Source organism: Talpa occidentalis, unplaced genomic scaffold, assembly GCF_014898055.3.
Source record: "Talpa occidentalis isolate TD23 unplaced genomic scaffold, MPIMG_talOcc4v2.1 talOcc4.11, whole genome shotgun sequence".
In the NCBI taxonomy this organism is placed as follows: domain Eukaryota; kingdom Metazoa; phylum Chordata; class Mammalia; order Eulipotyphla; family Talpidae; genus Talpa; species Talpa occidentalis.
In genome coordinates this window covers 60,934,463-60,955,683 of record NW_023601104.1, presented here as the reverse complement: position 1 = coordinate 60,955,683, position 21,221 = coordinate 60,934,463, and the positions used below count along the sequence as shown (strand labels likewise).

At 39.9% G+C, this 21,221-nt stretch overlaps 1 protein-coding gene across 1 annotated transcript; it reads left to right on the top strand.

Annotated features, from left to right (window-relative positions):
* Positions 1 to 151: 151 nt before the first annotated feature.
* Positions 152 to 10,505, top strand: VCPKMT (valosin containing protein lysine methyltransferase). Its single transcript, XM_037503292.2, has 6 exons — positions 152 to 461; positions 557 to 667; positions 824 to 896; positions 2,524 to 2,643; positions 3,621 to 3,725; positions 6,995 to 10,505. The coding sequence occupies exons 1-6, from the start codon at positions 196 to 198 to the stop codon at positions 7,007 to 7,009; spliced, it is 690 nt and encodes a 229-aa protein (XP_037359189.1). The 5' UTR covers positions 152 to 195; the 3' UTR covers positions 7,010 to 10,505.
* Positions 10,506 to 21,221: the final 10,716 nt, after the last annotated feature.

Below are 21,221 nucleotides of genomic sequence, written 5' to 3'. Positions count from 1 at the left end.
GCGTAAAGGAAACCGATGGCCCCGCTCTCGGCCACGCCCAGGTAATGTGGCCTGCCCAGCTTTATGTCTTCGCGCACGCGCTGTGGCACCAGCTCCGCCACTAGGTGGTACACAGCACCTCGCTAGGCCGCGTCGCGGGGCTTTGCGCGTGGATGTGACGTCAGTGCGCCGTCTGCATCCGGTTGCTGGGCAGCGATGGCGGCTACTCTGGAGTCCTCGGGGGAGGACCCCCTGCGGAGCTTCGTACGCGTTTTGGAGAAGCGAGATGGCACAATGTTACGTCTGCAGCAGTATGGCTCCGGCGGCGTGGGTTGTGTTGTTTGGGACGCTGCCATTGTCCTTTCTAAATACCTGGAAACACCTGGGTTTTCCGGTGATGGGGCCCATGCACTGAGCCGGCGGTCGGTGCTCGAGCTTGGTTCTGGTACCGGGGCCGTGGGACTCATGGCCGCTACCCTCGGGTAAGAGCTGGCGAGACGGCGCGCTGCTTTGCTGGGGAAACCCCAATTTCTGGCTTCCCCCTCTTGCCTACACCTCAGTCAACGTTATTTTATAGGGCAGACGTTGTAGTCACGGATCTTGAGGAATTGCAAGACTTATTGAAGATGAATATTAACATGAACAAACATCTTGTGACCGGTTCTATTCAAGCCAAGGTACTGAAATGGTTTGTATGGCCCTTCAGCTTATTTTGTAGTTTGCTTTAAATTGCGTTTCACTAAAAACATAGTTATTACAAAGGGAACTTTTCGGGTCTTGCTCATAAAACGGAAATTTTAGATTATTAAAGCAACATTTTAAATATTTGGTTGACATTTTTAAGGGGAGAAGAAATAGAAGATTTTCCTTCTCCTCCAGACTACATCCTGATGGCTGACTGCATATACTACGAAGAGGTAAGCATTCAGTGATGAAGTCTCTTCCTTTAGAAGAGGTACCATATCTCGTGGCTTCTAAAGTACACGTTTCTTTACATTTTGAAATCTCTGAATGCAGAGTGTTTGTCCTATAGCTGATAACACAGAGAAGATTAAGGTCACTGAGGACTCTATATATTTCACTCATGTTTAGTTTACATGCCTGCGAAACTTGTTGAGATGTGTTATGTGTTACTATATGCTTTTGTAAAAATTTAAAAGAATTTTGCCATTAGATCAGTTATAAAAAAGTAAGATTTTTCTTTTTTACTTGTTGCTAATGAACATGCTAACCACAACGTTGAGAATTAAATGGGGTTGTAAAGAATTATTTGTTCTGTGGCCAAATTTATTAGACTCAGTGATTTTTTGAAAGACTTGTTTGTATGGTATTCTGAGCATCACCCATTTTTCATATAATAATCATTGAGCCAACTTATGTTCAAGTTAGTCAGACTTGCTGCTGTATGTAAAGTGTTTAAATTCCAAGTTAGATTTTTATTTATTTTTTTAAAGATTTATTTATTTATTTATTTATACAAGCACTGGGTACAGTCAGAAGCACCTGAGGGTGAGAGAATTCACCAGAGTCAGAGCAGTGCAGAGCAGAGCAGGCAGACTGAACGAAACACACTGCTGAGGGGAGCAGCGGGTGGCAGGAGAGGTCTGCCCGCCATGTAGGACCCTCACCAGGGGCTGGGGATCGAACTGGCCTTGCAGAGGCTGTGGGCAGCTTTGCAACCCAGCGCTCAACTGCTGCGCCACCGGGGAGGCCCTCCAAGGTAGATTTTTAGATTAAATAAAATTAAACTTATGAGAGTGAATCAGTTTCATTTGTTTTTTCATGGAAAGTCAAAAGTGCAGATATTAGAAACCTTTTTCTGGAAACTAAAATTAGTATATTGGTTGGTAAGTTAAGTAGAGTTTAGCCTTCATTAATTACAGAGCTTAAACTGCATTGTTGGGGTGATTCAGAGATGGGGATATATGTGCACCTGTGTTTATCATAACACTATTTGCAATAGCCAAGATATAGAAATAATCTAGATGTCCAATGACAGATGAGTAGATTAAGAAGGTGTGGTGTGTGTGTGACAAAATATTGCTCAGTTATAAAAAGAAAAAAAGATGAAATCTTGCCATTAGCAACACTGTGAATGGAACTGAGGAGTGTACTAATGAAATCAGGTGAAAGACAAATATTGTATAATTTCATATGTGAAATATAGAGAAATAAAAAAAGAAACAGACAAATACAGGCCAGAACAAACCCTAGATATATGACTGCAGAATCGAGGTTACTAGAGGGAGAGTGTGGCAGTAGAGAATAATGGGAAAGGGGAGCCTAATGGTCTGTGGTCAAGGATTATTAATGCTTTGATAGTAGATTGGATGTTGTAATGTACTTCTGAAGAAGTACTTCTATACCCCTAAATCATACATGGTGTTATGAACCAATATTACTACAATAAAAAGTAATACAATTAAAAAAGAAGAAAAATTATAGAGAGGTTATAATTACCACCTCCATCCTCCCAATCCCATTTTATAGTAAAAACAGACATTTTTAAAGTCATAAGCAAAAATTATGTATTTTTTTGAACAGTCTTTGGAGCCGTTGCTGAAAACCCTAAAAGAGCTCAGTGGATCTGAGACTTGTATTATATGTTGCTATGAACAGCGAACAATGGGGAAAAATCCAGAAATTGAGAAAAAATATTTTGAGGTGAGTATTCTATTAGAGCTGACTTTATAGTGATTACCTTTTAGGGAGACTATATGAGACTGTGTTCAAGCACATTATGGTGATTTTGGGTGGGGAAAATATTCTTCATGGGCCACCAATTTATTAAGCCATGCCCCCCTCCTTTTTCATTTTCTGATCCTAAATCTCTTTTTCTAATTAGTTGACGTATCTGTAAAGCAGTATAAAATAATAAAAGATCCTTATCTTTTCTGAGAAAGTATTCAATGTTAGCTTATTAAACATGTTGCTCACTTTGGGGAACACATTAATGATATATTACTACTTTTGAAAAGTACATCATAGATACATGATATGTGATATCTTTTTACTTCTGTATTATACTCTGTTTTTTTTATGAGAGCTTTGACCACAATATCCTATTTATAGGATTTTTAAAAACTTTATTTTGAAACAATTACTCAAAATTGTAAAAGTAGTACATGGAGTTCCATATAAATTCCACTCATTTTCCCCCACTTGTTACCCAGACTCTCTTTATGTGCAAAAATCCATCATATTCATTATAAGTGACTCCTCTTGAGCTATATCTATGCAGCCCTGCAGTTTTATCCACTAAAAGGACAATTTTGGTTTAATGAGAAAGCACATATGTATTCTAAAATACATATTTATTTTCATGTTTTTCTTGACTATGGAGAATATTAATAAACTTTCACAACTATAATGGAAAATTTTATATTGTTAAACAGTTTCTATTGAGTTAAAATGTATATAAAACGCACATATAGCAAGTGTCAGCTCATTATTACATGTGTAATATACTCACGTAACCACTACCCAATACAGAGATACAGAACATTTTTAGGATCTCAGAAAGCTCGCACATGTCCCTCACAATTCACTACTCTTACAAAGATAAAACCTCTATTCTGACTTCTATTACCACAGAATGGTTCATATTATTGAGCTTGACATTATCTCTCTTAAATTTATAGCTCCTTCAACTAGACTTTGACTTTGAAAAAATTCCTTTGGAAAAACATGATGAAGAATATCAAAGTGAAGATATTCATATTTTATACATCAGAAAGAAAAAATCGGTAAATACATTCCTGGCTTTTCATTCCTCTGAGGAAATTTCATTATCTGGACAGTCTCTGAGCCTATGTATGGTGCAGATTTTGATTTTGTTGTGGAAAAAATAGAATGATTCAATGGACTTGGGTTAATTCTCGGTATTAGGGTCACTTAATTTATCTGACCTCTGTTTTTTCCTCTAAAATAAGTTTGGTTTCTTTTGTAAAGGTTTTTTCCAACTGTAACATTATATAGCTTTACATTTGGCATTATCTCATTCAAGTAACTAAGTTTCTATTACTCTTTTAATAGTCAAAGTAAAAAATAACCAGGTGGATAAAATTTGGCTGGTAAAAAAAAAAAGGTATTCAGTTAAATAGAATATGTTCCCCATTTTTGTTGTTTCCTTTACCTTTTATAACAGTTAAATTTTATGCAGGTTGCCTAGAGTTTGACACTGCAAAAGGGAGTTGTATTTCATCCATTTTTGTATATATAACTTTTGTATATATAACTGTACCTTTTGTATATATAACTGATATCAGGCAGGGACATGATGCATTTTATTAGTTAAGGATGCTAATTTAATAAGTCCTTGTTTCCTGTTGTCTTTGCTTTGATTGAAGTTGTTTATGAAGTTTTTTTATTATAGTAGTCTTTCTTTAGCCCTTGTTTCACTTTCCTTGGGTTCAGTTACCCACAGTCATCCAGTCTGAAAATATATATGGACAATAAGATATACATTCACATTGCTTTCATTCCTTATCGTCATAATTGTTCTATTTATTTGTTTGTTTGTTTGTTTGTTTGTTTATACATTTATACAAGCACTGGGTACAGTCAGAAGCGCGGGAGGGTGAGAGAATTCACCAGAGCCAGAGTGGGGAACAGAGCAGGCAGACTGACAAAGTACACTGCTGAGGGGAGCAGTAGGCGGCAGGAGAGGTCTGTTGTGCCATGTGGGACCCTTGCCCGGCGGCTGGGGATCAAACTGGCGCTGCAGAGGCTGCGGGCAGCTTTGCAACCCAGCGCTCAACCACTGCGCCACCAGGGGAGGCCCAATTGTTCTGTTTTCTTAGTTATCATCCATCTCTTACTGTGTCTGATATATAAATTAAATTTTATCATAGGTAATGTGGATATAGGAAAACACCTATATATAGGGTTTGATACTATCCATGATTTCAGGCATTCATTGGATGTCTTGGAACATATCCACATGGATAAAGTGAGACTACTTATGTGAATTCTAGCCAAAAGCAAATAACCTTTTGAGATCACAACTAGATCTTTGGAATGTAAAGAAAAGAGGAGCAGTGGGATTAGTAATTCAGATAACTAAATTTTATATGGCATGGTGCTGAGGATTCAAAGATAAAAAGTTTGTTATTTATTTATATTTTACATCATTGTTCATTTTTGTACAATGTATGCTCTCTTCTCAGGTGTAGTCCCCGTAAAATTCCCACCACCAATTCACCTGTGCACCATCACCATAGTCCCTTGTGCTCTTCCCTCTCCTGGTTTGATCCCTCTCCCTCCCCTTCCCCTGCCAAGTGTTTCTGATTTATAGTTTCCTGTTAATTTTGTATTTTTATTTTTTATTATTTTTTCCCTGATCCCTTATTTGGTTCCCTATCTTCCTCCTATAAGTAAAACCATCCGATATTCTTTTGGCTTATTTCAGTGAGCATAATCCCTTCCAACTCCATCCATGTTGCTGCAAATGGCATCAGTTAATAAAAATATAAATGTTTTATGCCTTAAGGGATTTAGTTTTAACGAGGCTTTTGTGTAGCTTTAAAAGTAGATTTATTTGTTGTTTATTTTTAAGGAGTTAAGCTTTTGGAGCAAAGAAGCATTGTTTTAATTGATATAATTCATATCAAAATTTAACGCTTTTAACATGTTCAGTGGTTTTTAATATATTTTGAATTGCACACCCATCAGCATGTTCTAATTTTAGACATTTTTATCACCCCAAAAATAAACTCAGTACCCCTTAGCAGACCTAGTCATAGCTTTTTCCTAACCCCTGGCAACCAGCAGTCCACTCTGTCTCATGTGTCTGTTTTGAACATTTCATAGAAATAGAATCATACTATGTGGATTTCTCTGTCTGGCATCTTTGACTCCACAAGGTATTTTCAGGGTTCATCCATGTTGTAGTATACAGCACTATTTCACTCCTTTGTATAGTTGCATAATATTCTTTAAATAAAAAAAAAAAATATTTATTTATTTATACAAGCACTGGGTACAGTCAGAAGCGCGGGAGGGTGAGAGAATTCACCAGAGCCAGAGCGGGGAGCAGAACAGACAGACGGACAAAGAAATACACTGCTGAGGGGAGCAGTGGGCGCAGCAGGAGAGGTCTGTCACGCCATGTGGGACCCTCGCTGGTGGCCAAGGATCGAACTGGCGCTGCGGAGGCTGCGGGCAGCTTCGCAACCCAGTGCTCAACCGCTGCGTTCACCGGGGAGGCCCAGTTGCATAATATTCTTCTGTGCATATATCCACTTAGCAGTTGCTGGACATTTTGTTTGTTTCTACTTATTTGTTATAATGACTAATTCTGTTGTTGTATTCATGTAAAAATTTTTGTGTGAAATGTGTTTTTCAAACCTCTTAGAGATATACGTAGAGTAAAAATGCTAGGTCTTATGGGAACTCTGTTTTTAACTTCTGGAGGTACTGCCTTACTATATTCCAAAGTTAATACCATTTTACATTCTCATCAGCAATGTCTGAGAGTTCCAATTTCTTCATATTTTCACCAAAACATGTTATTGTCCATCTATTTAATTATAGCTATCTTAGTGGCTAGTAATTGGTATCTCTTTGTGGTTTTAATTTTCATTTCCACAACTCTAAAATGTTGAGTGTCTTTTTGTATACCTAGTGGCTATTTCTGTGTCTTTAGAGGAAGTACATTGTTTTTAAATTGGGTTATCTTTTTTACTGTTGTTTAAAGAATTCCTTATATATTTTAGATACTAGACCCTTACCAGATATTTGACAAATACTTTTCCGGTTCTATGGTTGTCTTTTCATTTTTTTGATAGTAAGACCTTTGAAGCACGAAGATTTTTATGTTATCCAGTATATCTGCTTTTTGTTTGCTTTCTTATGCTTTAGATATCAACAAAGAGCCATTTTTGAACATTATTCATGGGTGTACATTTGAATTACCTTTAGCCATTACTAGGCTTATTACCTAAGTAAATAAGTACTCAGTAAATACTTAATTGGTGATAAGTAATCTTTAAAGTTTCTTTTTTTCTTCTTATAGAAATTTCCATCATGAAATTTCCATCATTGAGCTACCTTACCCAATCCTCTAACAACCTGGGTAAGCAAAAGATGTGAATGGAGCATGTTAATTCAGCATGGGAAGATTGTGTTCACAGATTTTTCCAGCATGTCCCTAGAGATCCAGTATATACATGACAACCACCATGGGCTGTCTGCAGTATGAAAAATGACTGACTCTACCAGTGGACCTGAAGTCCAACTTAGTTTACTTAGCTCAGCATCAGGTTCTTCTTAAAAGAAACTTCTGTCACTCCTCAAATACAGATATAAATTAAACAGTGACACAGCATGTTTGACTGGAGTATTTTCAGGAAACTAGAGATAAATTGATCCAATTTATAAAGAGAGATACTCTGTATTGTATAAACCAGTAAATGTTAGTTTGTTTTCAATATAGATAAATTTGAAAGAAAGTTTTCATTTTAACATAGTTATGCAGTAATTTTTTTACCATGCGGATCTTCATTGCATTGATTCCATAATTAAATATTCTTTTTTTTTTCATAATTAAATATCTTTTTTAAAGAACACCTGAAAATAATTGTTTTTTTATATTCACATTGGCCAAAGATTTTCTCCTTACATACCTATCTGACTTAGATAGTAAATTATACTGTAGTGAGTTGGTAAGAATAAAAGTCAGTAATCAGGAGCTTGGAAATGAGAAAAAGTTACCATTAGAAAAAAAAATTTTTTTGAGAATGCAGTGAGGAAAAAATATCTTTCCAATTCATGCATTTGTGTGGCTAATGACCTTCATGTTTATTTTTCAAGAAAATCTAGCTAAAATCACTAGTAGGTTAACTTGTGCATGTGAAACATTTTTTAATAACTACAAATACAGTTCTGTCTGTATTTCCAAATGACTTTGATTCTGTGTAGTCTGTGTTTTATGTTATAGGAATTGCTCACATAAACCTATCTGTCAAGGACTTCCAGTCACACCAGTTCTAAAGAGTCATAAGTGGACATTGGTGCTAGGTGGTATATTTTATGTGTTAAAATAAAAATTGTTTTTGAGAATCTGATTTTGTGAATGTTGCGGAAATAGCTTTGAAGAAAATGAATTTCTAACGGTAACTGCTTTTCAGAAAGAGCAAAGGCACCCCGTTTAGAGAAATTAATAAAGTTCATGAAATAGTTCTTTCCTTCAGCCTTATCCTGTGTTTATGCTACCTTGAATTTCTTTAAGCAGTTTACCAATCAGTTAGTGTAATCTAAATTAATTGGTACTTTGTTATGGACAGCTTTGGCTATTAGTGATGACCAAGACAATGACCACTTTCTAGGTTGTTCCATAGTATTTCGGAGCTTGTAGAAGTAACATTAATCAGCTATAGTAGTCCATCTAGATTCTTCAGATCCTTTCACTTTTCCTTCTCCCTTCACTGTATTTCTAACGTGTAGTACACCTTACACTCCAGAACTTCCTGGAGGAATCTGGCTAAGGTCACCTTATGTGCAACATTGCCAAACTCACATCCATGTTTGTGTTTCCTCTCATTCCTTACCCTATTCTCACTCCATTAGTGGACTTAATAGCTCCTTATTTAGTCACCTGCATACTTTCATTGCTGTTTCTGGGAAATTGAACTAAGTTACTGGCTGTGGAATTGAGAAATTTGTAAGTCAAGTGGGTTTTTTTCTTTTTCTGGGACAAGGCAAAAACAAAGATACCAAGTTTCCATGTTCTAAGATGAGAAAACACTGTGGTTAGGACCAGTGAGCACTGCAGGGCTTCCTGAGGGGGTACCAATTTATAGAGCATGCCCTGTCACCTACTACCATTCAGTGGGCAGCGGGAGAAGCCTGGGAAAGTTCTCCATTTGGGGAGGTGCAGAGTTGGTAGGTGGCATTTTGTCATTTGTCCTGTCCCATGAGAGCGTGAAGAAGGTATATATGCACTCAGATACCTTGGGAGGGAGGCCTGAGGGAATAATTCAAGGTTCAGGATGCTTCCAAAGTGGGGGACCAGCATTTTTTCCACCTGGTTGGATTTATATTTACCTAGCAGTTAGCACAGCACATGTAGTGTTTTATTCCAGAGTATGGCAATGGAATTAGACAAGTAATGTGGGACCGGTCATGCAGAAACATACTGAAGATGGATCCTGCTAACCTTGGAACTACATAGTTTTTGTAGTAACATGGAAAGCTTAAAAGGTAGGTGCATCCAATAAGTAAGGTGGGTTATTAGTTAGGGATTAGCCAGAATATAACCAGCTTGCTAATCTGAGGGCATGACCAGTGCCAGGGGAAACTGGATGGATGGGGGTTGGTGCATTGCACAATGAAACTCATAGGCCAATTACCAGAATGCAGTTATACCAATTAAGAAGTCTGGATAGGAGGGCAGTGTTTCTCAAACTAGGCTGTATATAGGATTACCTGAAAAATTCAAGCAAAAAGCCGTGTTTAGGCCCCATTCCAGTAATTAAGCAAAGGCATGGTAATTTTGTTAAAGAGCCTCAGATGATTTTAATGTTTACCCTAAATTGACAAGCATTACAATAAGGAAATCTCATAGCATTTAATTCTCAAAAAAAGGAAGAAAGCAGGGAAAAGGGAGCAGAAATAAAAGCAAACCACCCTGTGATTAAAGTGGGCTACACTGCACAAGGAAGAAAGAAACTTTGAATCCAGTGTGGAATCGTCTATGAATGTTTAAAAATAAAAAGATTCAGCCTTTGCAACTATGAAAATACAGAGTCTGGCCAAGAAGGTAAATGTGATGCTACTGAAGAGGAATTCGACAGCTGGAAAAATTGTATTCTCCAAGTGTATTGTGTAGCCTCCTCTACGTAACTTTAAAGGTCTTTGAAGTTGTTTAGTTTTAAGTCTGAAACTTAACCTGTTAGTTAGCGCTGAGATTTATTAACCCCTAGGCCACTAGGGAAGCCCAAGTTAGGTTATTTTTAATTAAGTATTAATGATCCAGAATTAGTGGAATTTTTTTACACAGCATAGCTTTTTAATTATTCATAGTCTTTTTCCTTGAAATTTTTCCTGTTGAATGTGCCAAGTAATATTAACCAGTCTATAAGTAATCATTTAGAGAGTAGTGTGGATCAAAGAAATATGATGTTGTTCTAAAGGTTCCCTGTAGATGGCATTGCTTGACTTCAATTTTAAAGTTTGTAGAAAGGAAATTGTTGGAATACTGTATTTGAAATAGAAAATAATAAACCTACCTTTCAGGTGTTTTCAGACTATTACATGGTTGTCTTCTTTCATGCTGCTATAACAAAATGACATAGAATGGGAGGCTTATAATCTACAAATTTATTTCTGGATGCTGGAAGTCCTACTTCCTCATAGGCAGCTACCAAGCTCACGGTGGTAGATAGGGCAAAGATCTCCCTGGGGTCCCTCCTGTAGGGGCACTGATCCCATTTGAGAGTACTTACCTCCCAGATGCTCCACCTGCAAATGCCATGATATGTGATTTTGGGGAATGACACAAACTTTCAGAACATAACAGTGTAAGTGAAACTAGATTTTTTTTCTTTCTTTTTTTCACATTTTAAAAGGACAGGTTTACTAGGGAAGGGAGAAAGGAGAGACCAGCATAGATACGGATGGGCATTCCTGGGAGGGGAGCTGCTGGATTTTTTTCTTACAAAATTGTGTTTGCTCAGTCTTTCTGTCTGTTGCATTCGGACAAGTCTTGAGTTTTTGAATGTCATTCATAAAGCTACACAAATTGTAATTCATAAACCATTTCTCTGCTATTGTTGTCTTCTGTGAGACAGACATTTTAGAGAGTTCAAGTTCAGAAAATCAAATTCACCTTGAAAGTACCTGCTATGTAGTATGTGATCGCTACATCTGAGGTAATTGAAACTTCAAATGAATTTTAGTTTTCAAACAGTGACGCTTCCTCATTAGAGTAGTAGCTTGTACATCAAAAGACAGAGCTGTTTTTAACTATACCACAATTCCGTAAGTTTAGAACAGCTGTTTAACTTTCGATTTTTCTTTTTCTCAAGGGACACCAGGACTGAAATCTTTCGATGCACTGATAATAAACATTGCAAAAATAATATGTTCAATTTTTCTCCCATAGAGACCTTCGAGCTGATAAGAATACAGAAAAAAAAAATTGTGGCAACAATTTAACTGAAAATTAGTCAAGTGATGGAAAAACAAAGTTTTCATTTTATGTAATTTTGGGTGGGATAAACAGCAAATTCTCACACCATTAGGTTAAAACTATTTAGTATTGGACTTAACTTTTGTTTGTAAGCTATGAAGTCATTTAGGCTAGTGGTTCTCAATTTTAGCTGCATACTGGAATCAGCTGGGGAGCTTTGACAACTACTAGTGTCTGAGTACTGCCCCTAAGATTCTGGTAATTGATTTGGGATATGGCGGGGGTAGTGGGAATTTTGAAAATTCCACTGGTAATTTTAATTTGCAGTCAAGTTAAAAAGCATTGCTGTAGGACAATTCAAACTAAGAGGGACATTAATGAAATGTGAAATAAACAAGATTTTCTCTGATGCTGAAAAAAAAGCTATTTAGTATTGGGCATCATTTAAGACTACATATGGGCAGGTTCTGTGAAGAGTTAGTGAATTCATAGATTGTGAGATTGGTGTGATTTTATCTTACTAATTTTATGTAAGATATTTTCAAATAATAGACTTTAATGGTAGAGCAAATTATCTTAATGATTTTTTTTTTTCCTTAAATGCATTCTGAGAACTATCAGCACAAACCCTGAGACCAGGTTTTAAATATTTGAATTTCAATTCTGGCATTTATTGGTCGTGTGAACTTAAGGAAATTGAACTCTGTATCTCAGTTTCTTCATATACAAACTGAATATCATGATAGTATCTACCTCATAGATTGCCATATGGGTTAAGTCAACTTTTTACACGCAATACACTTAGGTACCTGGCATGTAGTAAGTGTTCAATAAATGTGATGATAACAGGAGTGGAACTACTTCTCAATGCGGGGCTAGGAAATGTGTGTAATGCAAGTCAGTTTTTAATCTAGGTTGCAGTGTGAAATCCAGGCTTTTTCTTTTTTTTTTTTTTTTGAGATATAGGACCCACGTATAGATACTCCCCCCCATTTTGATGGGAAGGCCACTGTGAGGGGAGGAGATTGAGAAAACTGTTCCATGAATCAGTGAACAAGTGAACAGTTTTAGAAAGACGAAAATATGGTGGGTGAAAACATTTATTTTTTCATTTCATTTTTAAGGTTCTGAAGCAAAGGCTGTGAGCATTATAGGGTCAATAGAAACAGGAAATTCTCATTTCTAAATACAGGAGCTTGGGCTGACTGGAGCGCCAACATTAACATTCCACTGCTCTGGACCCTGAGCCAGTTATTCCTTCCATGGTTCCTATCTCTGTTAAACCTGAAACCAGTTAGATAACAGGTAATTAAAGTACAGCGGAATGCCATTTCTCTGAAGTCTGGGACTTGAGGTACTCTGAAAACAATATTTTCAGAGTCTAGATGTATTAATTAAAAAAGCAAGGTGACTCCAATACTTTGGAAACAATTGCCTTCTGAATAGATGATCTTTTACCAGGTAATAAATATACATGGCAGGATCCAGGAGCCTAACTAATCCCTCGGACTATGACCATGTTTGAAAATAGGCAAGAATGAGCATCAGAACCTTGAATTGTATCTGCTTCTCCATTAACCAGTACAAAGTGGCACAGTACTTAATTGCATTATGTTAAATTTTCAAGATCTTTCTGGTTTTAGTTGATGGAGATTTTCTTGGACACTGAACAGCTAGTCTTAATTTTTAAAACCTTTATTACCTATAATAATACACCAACTTATTTTGATGAAGAGTTTGTCCATCAGGTTGTACCTTAATATTCATAAAGTTGAGAACAATGAAATTACTTCTGTGAAAAATAAAAATAGGACATTTGAAAAAGAACTGGCCTAGATGAAGTTCTTATAAGCTGAAGTGTTTGAGTAGTTATTAGATTTCCTACAGGTTATTAGCTGTAATGAAGTACTGGGACCACGTGTTAGATCTTCATGACTTTGGCGATTTTTGCCAGTTACATGTATCCATGTATCTACATTTTACACCTGACCATGTTCTTTTAGGACTATATCCTGAAACCTGTATTGCACACACAGTACAGCTGCATATTGGAGTGGTCCTATTTTTTAAGTAGCATGTTTTACCCAAAAACTTAAATGAGGAACTTTACATTTACCTTTGGAAAAGCATAAAGAGTGATCTCACAGAATAATTCACATAGAATGTAGACCTGCTTTCTTGAACCTTAAGAACAGGAAAAGCAAGTTTCATACTCCCACGAATAAGAAATGTTTAACCAGAAAATATCCTTGGATTTCAGTGACATTTATGAATGTAGGTACAATAGTGCCAGGAAGGGCTTTAGAAGTCACAGAGGGGGAGACTCAACAGGTTGAGCTTATCAAAAAAGATCCTGTAAGACATTAACAAGATAAAGGGTATTACTGGTTTGGTACTTCCCAACAGAACATAATGCCAAAACAAATCCAAAGAAATAGCCCCTGTAAGGGTAGGAAGGGGCACTGAGCAGGTTTTCTATGATCCCAGCAGACAATAGAGGAGAGAGTCCTGGAGCCCTCAGTGGCTTTTCAGGCTTTTATTGGGATTTACCAGGTACACAGCAGGCAGGGGTACTGGGGGGCTAGGAGGCTGGCAGGTCTCCCAGCCCCCAGCAAGGCTTCATTCTGTCTGGGCTCTCTCGTGGTTCTAGTTCTGCTTCTCTGCTTCTGCTGGCGTCCCCGTGACGCCACCCTTAAAAGCCCAGTCTTAGCCCAGCTGAATCCCATCTACATATGCCCACACCCTATTCCAGGTGCCCACCATCAGGCATGCATTCGGGACCACAGATCCGTCATCTATCCTGATGGCAAGAGGGCAGAAAATCCTGATACTTTTTACCTTACCCTACAGCCCCCCTTTGAAACCACAAAGATCTAAATGCAGCAAATTAGTATAGGCCACCAAGGGCAGAAGCAGAACTTAGCAGAGAAGTTCTTGGAGACTCTTCAAGATACTATAAAGGAAACAGCAAATGAAATCTGGCTTGTTGCTATTAAAGTTTTTACATATTTACCCCAAAGCCAAGGTTCTATGTATAAAATATTTAGGACAACACCTGATGTAAAAGATCCTTAATACATTCAAATTCTCTTCCTTTCTCCCATTATAAAATCCACCTTCCATGACGTCTCAGAAACTTGCACAGATGTACTAACTAAATTCAATCAACAAAGAGGCACTGGGCTAGGTGTGGGCGATACATATCAGTAATCTGCAGGTAAAATACAATCCATATGCTTAAGCCGTTAAACACATCCATAAGAAGATAGGCATGCAAAAACAATTGCAACTCTGGAGAAGTGCAATGATAAAGGTATAATTAGCTATGCTGATTATATAAAGGAGGGTATGGTCAATCTGGGTTAATCTGGGAAGATTTAATGAGAAGACCATTGAGTTGATTTCTGAAGGATGAATTGGAATCGGCTGGATGACCTATCAGGTGTTCTAGGTAAACATATATCAAATGTGGCTTCAGTGTTGTTGAAACATAGGGTGTGTATAGGAAATGGTATTGGCAGGAGGGCAGGAGGACAGGGTGAAATGAGAGAATATTGAAAACACTTTATTTTTTTTTTTTTTAAGATTTATTTATCCATATCAGAGCTGGGGTTGTAGGCCAGAGATGTGGGGCAAGGGGGTGAGAAGATTCACCAGAGAAAAAGTGGGGAGCAGAACAGGCGGATCTATTGAAATAAACTGTTGAGGGGAACAGTGGGCGAGTCAGGAGAGGTCTGCTGCGCCCTGTAGGTCACCTCCCTAGCCAGGGATCGAACTCGTGCTGTAATGGCTGTGGATTGCTTCATAGTGCTGACACTTTATCCCTTGAGCCAACAGGGAGGCGCAATATTGAAATACTTTAAAGAGGGTAGTCACTTGGTGAAATCATTTTAGAAAGATCATCTGCTAGCAGTCTGGAGGGGGACAAAACATAGGAGGCGAAGAGATTAGAAAGGAAGCATCAACAAAGGCCCGAGCAAGCTATATTGGGAAGGAGAGGATGTCTGAATTCAAGGCAGTAGCAATGAGAATGAAGGAGGGATAGACTCAGGAGCCATTGGGAGCTAGGCTGGTCTAGCAAGTCTCGTAGGTGCCCATGGAGTGTTGTGTAAAGTCAAGGCCTCCACAGCCCATACAGAGTCCTGTGTATATCAGAAAGTTTTCTTTAAAATGCTTTCTGTACAGAGTGTTATATTTTTATTAGACTTAGAGACGTTATTGCCATCTGCCAGAAAACTGTTGTGTATGCAAATCATACAATGTTGGAAACAGCTGTTATAATTTTAATTTTTTGCTTTAACTTCAAAGCAGTAATGATATCAACACTGTGAGTGGTCCCCTGTCAAGGTGCGGTGGACAGTAACAGTCTGAACTATATACCACAGCTCTGGTTAGATAGATGTAGCAGGTAGCTAATACAAGGGGTTTTTGTGCAGGAGAGAGGGTGGATAGTGAAAGGTGAGGTCTTATCAGTCACTCTGACTATTTCACTTAAAAAGAAGAAGATTCCTGAGAAATGCAAAAATTCAAGGAAAAATTCAGCAAAAGAGAAACCATAGAGGCAAAATCTTGATCTTCTCCCTTAGTTTGAGGGACAAGTAGTTGTCAAATACGTTGATAGGTATGTAACAGGGTGGTCCCCAGGAAAGGGGGAGGTTCCAGTTTCCCTGTCCCACCCAAGGGAGGGTGGAGCTGAGCAGGGAGAGAAGCTGCAGAGGAGACTGAGGAAGGAAGGAAGCAGGATGGAGCCAGAAGAGCTGGAGGAGGCACATGGAGCCGAAAGACACGTGAGGAAACTGCGCTTGCCTTTTGGTCGTGGACTGGGTGACACAGATGTGGGTGAGAGACCCGTAGGGAGGTGACAATGGCGGTTTTTGTCCTGATTTTGATTTTTCTCTTTTCCCTCCAGACTTGTCTGGTTGTTTCTGATGCTTTTCTGTGGGTCCCCACTGGAAGGTGCTTTAGACAGGCTTTGGGGCCTTCCTCTGGGCCAATCCTGCTTGGGTGGACTTTTACCCACGAGGGGACGGGTAACCTTGAGTGCTTGATTTAGAAACTAGATTCTTTGCTGTAGGGTAAGGTAAAAAGTATCAGGCTTTTCTGCCCTCCTGAATGCATGCCTGATGGCTGGCACCTGGAATAGGGTGTAAGGTCAGGAATGGCCACTGAGCTGGTTTTCTGATCTAGCAGAGAGGGTAAAGGTGGAGTCAGAGTCCTCAGTGGCTTTTGCAGGTCTTTTATTTAGATTTATCAGGCACATGGCAGGCAGGTGTGCTGGGGGGCTGGGAGGCGTGCCAGCAAGTCTTCACTCTATCTGGGCTCTCAGTCATTCTCTGCTTTTCTCTCAGCTTCTGCTGGCATTGCCATGATGCCGCCTTATAAGCCCAGTCTCAGCCCAGGTGAATCCCATCTACCTAGGCCCACACCCTACTCCAGGTGCCCACCATCAGGCATGCATTCAGGACCGCAAGGATCCATCATCTATCCTGATGGCGGGGGGGCAGAAAAACCTGACATTTTTCCTTACCTTACGGTATTAGGTATCACTAATAACAAGCTAATTCCACATTGAAGAAATGGTCTGGGATGATCACACAGAAATTGCACTGGTCACAATCAAAACCCAGAGCCTGTCAGGGTAAATTTTTATGGCCTGTTTCAGTCCTTTCTGGATCCTTTTTTGTCCACAGCGTTGAGACTTTTACAACTCATGGCACTTTAATATATTTACCCAAACATTCTTCAACTTCTCAGCAACCCTAGCACAGAGAAAGCCCTATGGAGTGTTACTGTCACTCTTTTTTGTATGCTCAGATAGTCTCATGTGACCAGTGGGATCACCTCAAGCTGGCTTCTCTGTTCATTGGGCATTTCCCCATCATTTCTTGAGTACTTCCTTGCTTTCTGCCACAGCAAGATATTTCTGGCTCACCTGGTACTTTTTCTGGCCCTGTGTAAGGTCAGGAATGGCCACTGAGCAGGTTTTCTGATCCAGCAGACCGGGTAAAGGAGGAGTCAGAGTCCTCAGTGGTTTTTGCAGGTCTTTTATTGGGATTTACTTGGTACAAAGCAGGCAGGGGTGCTGGGGGGCCAGGAGGCTGGCAGTCCTCCCAGCCCCCAACAAGTCTCCACTCTATCTGGGCTCTCCGGTGATCTTGCTCTCTCGACTTCTCTTTCGGCTTTTTCTGCTTCTACTGGCGTCCCCGTGACGCCACCCCTAAAAGCCTAGTCTTAGCCCAGGTGAATCCCATCTACCTAGGCCCACACCCTACTCCAGGTGCCCGCCATCAGGCATGCATTCAGGACCGCAAGGATCCATCATCTATCCTGATGGCGGGAGGGCCTGACATTTTTCCTTACCCTACATAGGGTGTGGGCCTAGGTAGATGGGATTCACCTGGGCTAAGACTGGGCTTTTAAGGGCGGCGTCACGGGGACGCCAGCAGAAGCCAAGAATGAACAGAAGCTGAGAAAGAAGCAGAGAAGCAGGACAGCAGAAAAGCAGAGAGAATGCGAGAGAAGGCCGGAGAACCCAGAAAGAGTGAAAACTTGCTGGGGGCTGGGAGTCCTGTCAGCCTCCCGGCCCCCCAGTCCCCCTGCCTGCTGTGTAAATCCCAATAAAAGCCGGCAAAAGCCACTGAGGGCCCTAGGACTCTCCTCCTTTACCCAGCCTGCTGGATCAGAAAACCTGCTCAGAGGCCTGTCCTGCCCTTACAAGAGCCTTCCTCATTTCTGGGGTAGCTAATACTAAAGATAAAATAAACCTTGATCTACCAATCTAGAAGCAAAGAGAAAAATCGAGACAATGTCCTGATTCAGTTTGAGCCTCTGAAACTGGCCAAGCCTGAAGCCTGCGGTATACCCTCGGCTCCCTAGTATATAACCCAGTTTACAGTTGTTCTGCTGGTTTGAGATTGGGTTTCTCTACCCAGTGATGGTTGAGGTCCTGATAGTGCCTCTTGCTATCTTAAGATCCTTCTCAACCACTACTCTCCCCAGGAAGTAATGTGCATTTTAATCATGTAATGTCCATCGTACCAGTCAAATCATCTTAGCGCTTGATATACAAGCTTCCCAGAATAGTGTTGGTTATGGTTATATTGTGGAAATCTCAACCTATCAATCTGTAAAAGTAAATATAAAACTAGGCAGAAAGCAAAAGGGAAGAAATGAAGTCTGACTGTGGGAGTGATTTGATTAAAACGTGTAACAAAAAAGCAAATCCACCCCCTTTGCACCCAGAAAATGTTCGAGCCTCCAACTCTGTCCCCACCATGTGATTAAGACTTAGAAGGGATAACTCAAGGATTGAGAGGATGAATTACCTGGTAGAGGAGGTGGATTCTGGAGCTGAACTAACCCCATGGCTAGGCAGGTATCGCAAGTGGAGGGAGAATTCCCCTTGGGCCGTAAGGTGTGAGATCCAGAGGGGAAGGTGAGGAACTGAAGTTTAAACTTCATGGCTGATTATCTCAGGCTATGGGGAAAGCCCACTTTTTTTTTTTCTTTAATTTTAATTTTCTACCACTTCTGTTGTAATTCACTTTCATTACCTAGCTTTCAGGAAAGTCTGAATCCAGGGTATAATCTACATGTGGTGTCAGAAAGTGAAGGGAGAGCCCCGTTTAAGAAAGACCTTGCCCCACATGCACCCTCAGGGGCAGCGTCTGCTGCTGGGTGGGGATGGGTCGGGCAGTGCTCACTGGGTGGTCAGGGCGGAGCTGGAAAGGCCAGTGGGGGCTCCACTCGCAGAGATGTAAGATAAAATCTGCCCTTTCGCGTACACACCAAGAGGGGGCCCTGGAGTGGAGACAGAGCTGACCCCTAAGGTGCAGGTATCATAGGTACCACACGCATTTTACAAGACTACGTGTCATGGTTCAGAGCAGCCAAGGGATTTTGAAAGGCTGACTATGAGCTTAAATTTTTAATATCACCAAATGAAAATGCCAATACAATTTATACTCATATCAGGTTATTCTGAATAAGCTGGTAAGGTAGTTTAAAAAATAACTGATTTATACTACGGGATGGATGTCTGAGGCCCTCATGCTGTAACAATACAGTATCCTGAAACCCAATAGAGAAAAAAACAAAAAAAGACCATGATTTTCAACAGTTTCCAGAATGATCCCTGACTCTCACAAGAGCTGATTTGTGAAAAACACAATCATTCACCTACTGTTCCTGCAACAGAGTCCTGTGTTATTTTGAAGACTAGTTTGATGATTGACAGGTGATTGGCTGCAGCTGTAGAAGAATTAAATTACCACCAATAGGAAACCACATTTAATGTTGGGGGGTTATTTGAGTGAATGCATGAATGTCAAAACTGAAATAAGTGCTGCCTTATTTGATCCTGTTTAATGTGATCAGGGCTAACTCACATAAGCCCTAAGCTAATATTGCCCCTTAGCAGTTCAGAACTTTGCCTTTAGATAAAGATCCCTGTCCAGAGCTGTGAAATGTAAGCAGAGTATAATGGGGGGGCGGGGGTTGGGGGGATGGTGTGTATGTGTGTGTGTGTGTGTAAGGAAGAGTGAAGACTAAGTAGATTTGTGATTGATTAATTGATAAAAGGCCAGAGGAATGACTGGCTTTATTTTTCTTACCAGTGTCTCTAAAGCTCTAAAGCACAGGTTTAACTTTCCAGATAACCTTGAAAATGTGACCATTATTCTGAAGCAAAAAGAATTGGTATTATTCGCCATCCCTCCACGAGAACGCTGGCAAGGAGAGTGGGATTTAAAAAAAGTGCCTAGGGCTCTAGTCTGGTCAGGCTCCTCTAACCAGGAAGATAAAATGGCTCCAGTTTGTGAATCTTTAACCTTTCCCCAGAAATGCTTCTCCAACCACAGATTTCCAGAACTCACCCATGATTTCCCCCAAATAATCAATGCCAAGTATGGGTTGTGATTATGAGAGTAGCCACACAGACCCCCTCCTCTCTCAGGTCACCAAGTCCCTTTCCTGATGGAAGATTTTTAATACCACTTGGTGGAAACTTCCTGGACTAGATAGTGGTCAGAGGATAAGGATGAACAACTACCTCTGTTGGTGACTGTGAATCCCTGGGCAGGTGCCTTCATTTGAGTTTGTTTCTTTATCTGTAATTTGGAATGACGTGGTGTGATATTTGTTCGGTGCACCTGCACACCTTAGAGACCAGTCTGTGTGCCTAGGTGTAGGGGCAAAAATCAGCTTCTTTAGGAGGTGCAAGGGGTTGAGCACAGCACTGTGAAGTATCTGCAGCCTCTGTTGCACGAGTTCAAGCCCCGGCTGGCCAGGGAGCAACCCACATGGCAAGGCAGACCTCTCCTGTCTCGCCCGCTGCTCCCCTCAGCAGTGTATTTCAGTCAGTCTGCCTGTTCTGTTCCCCGCTCTGTCTCTGGTGAATCCTCTCTCCCCAACCCCTGCCTGCACCTCTGCCCTAGACCCTAGCTCTTGTATGCATAAATAAATCTTTTTTAAAAATCAGCCTCTTTCACTGTTTAAACCATAAAACAGAAATCATAAGACAACAGCTTTGTGGAAGTATTAAGGTCATTATAATTATTAAGCAAGCTTGTTACGCTCACTAAGTAAAAATTCTCACCTAGTAACCAATGCAAATAACAATACCAAAGGAAAATTTGACTGGCCTGATCATCTGAAGCATGTCAAAGGAAGGACTCTAATAAAAACTAAACACCTTATAATTACATTGCACTTTAAGATTTTAAAAGATCTCTCACTTACATTAATTTTATTTGGTTTATTTGATCCTTACAAACCACCCATCACTGCAGGAAGGCCCGGTATCATTTTTCTTATTGAGACTCAGGGGTTCAAGATTGTAAGACTTGGAAGTGGCCGGGAAGAGACCAGACCCAGATTATCTTTCTTTTGCCTCATAGTCAGTCCACATCTTTGTTAAATGGGTGCCTGGGACTCAGAGCCGGGGCACAGGTTTGGGTGGAGAATGATACACAAAAAGCACATCACGCCTCTTGCTAACTGGCCCATCTCAAAAAAATAAATGAAAAAAAAAAACAACCTCAGCTCAAAATGGCATTGTCTACTTTGAATTGGAGATTGTCAACATATCAGTGTGCGGGCCTGCTCGGAACTG

Bases quoted from the DNA above. Each gene is read 5' to 3' on its own strand.
- VCPKMT (XM_037503292.2), top strand. From the start codon at position 196: ATGGCGGCTACTCTGGAGTCCTCGGGGGAGGACCCCCTGCGGAGCTTC. The intron at 668-823 runs GTTTGTATGGCC...GACATTTTTAAG, and splicing joins CAAGCCAAGGTACTGAAATG to GGGAGAAGAAATAGAAGATT. The intron at 897-2,523 runs GTAAGCATTCAG...TTTTTTGAACAG, and splicing joins ACTGCATATACTACGAAGAG to TCTTTGGAGCCGTTGCTGAA.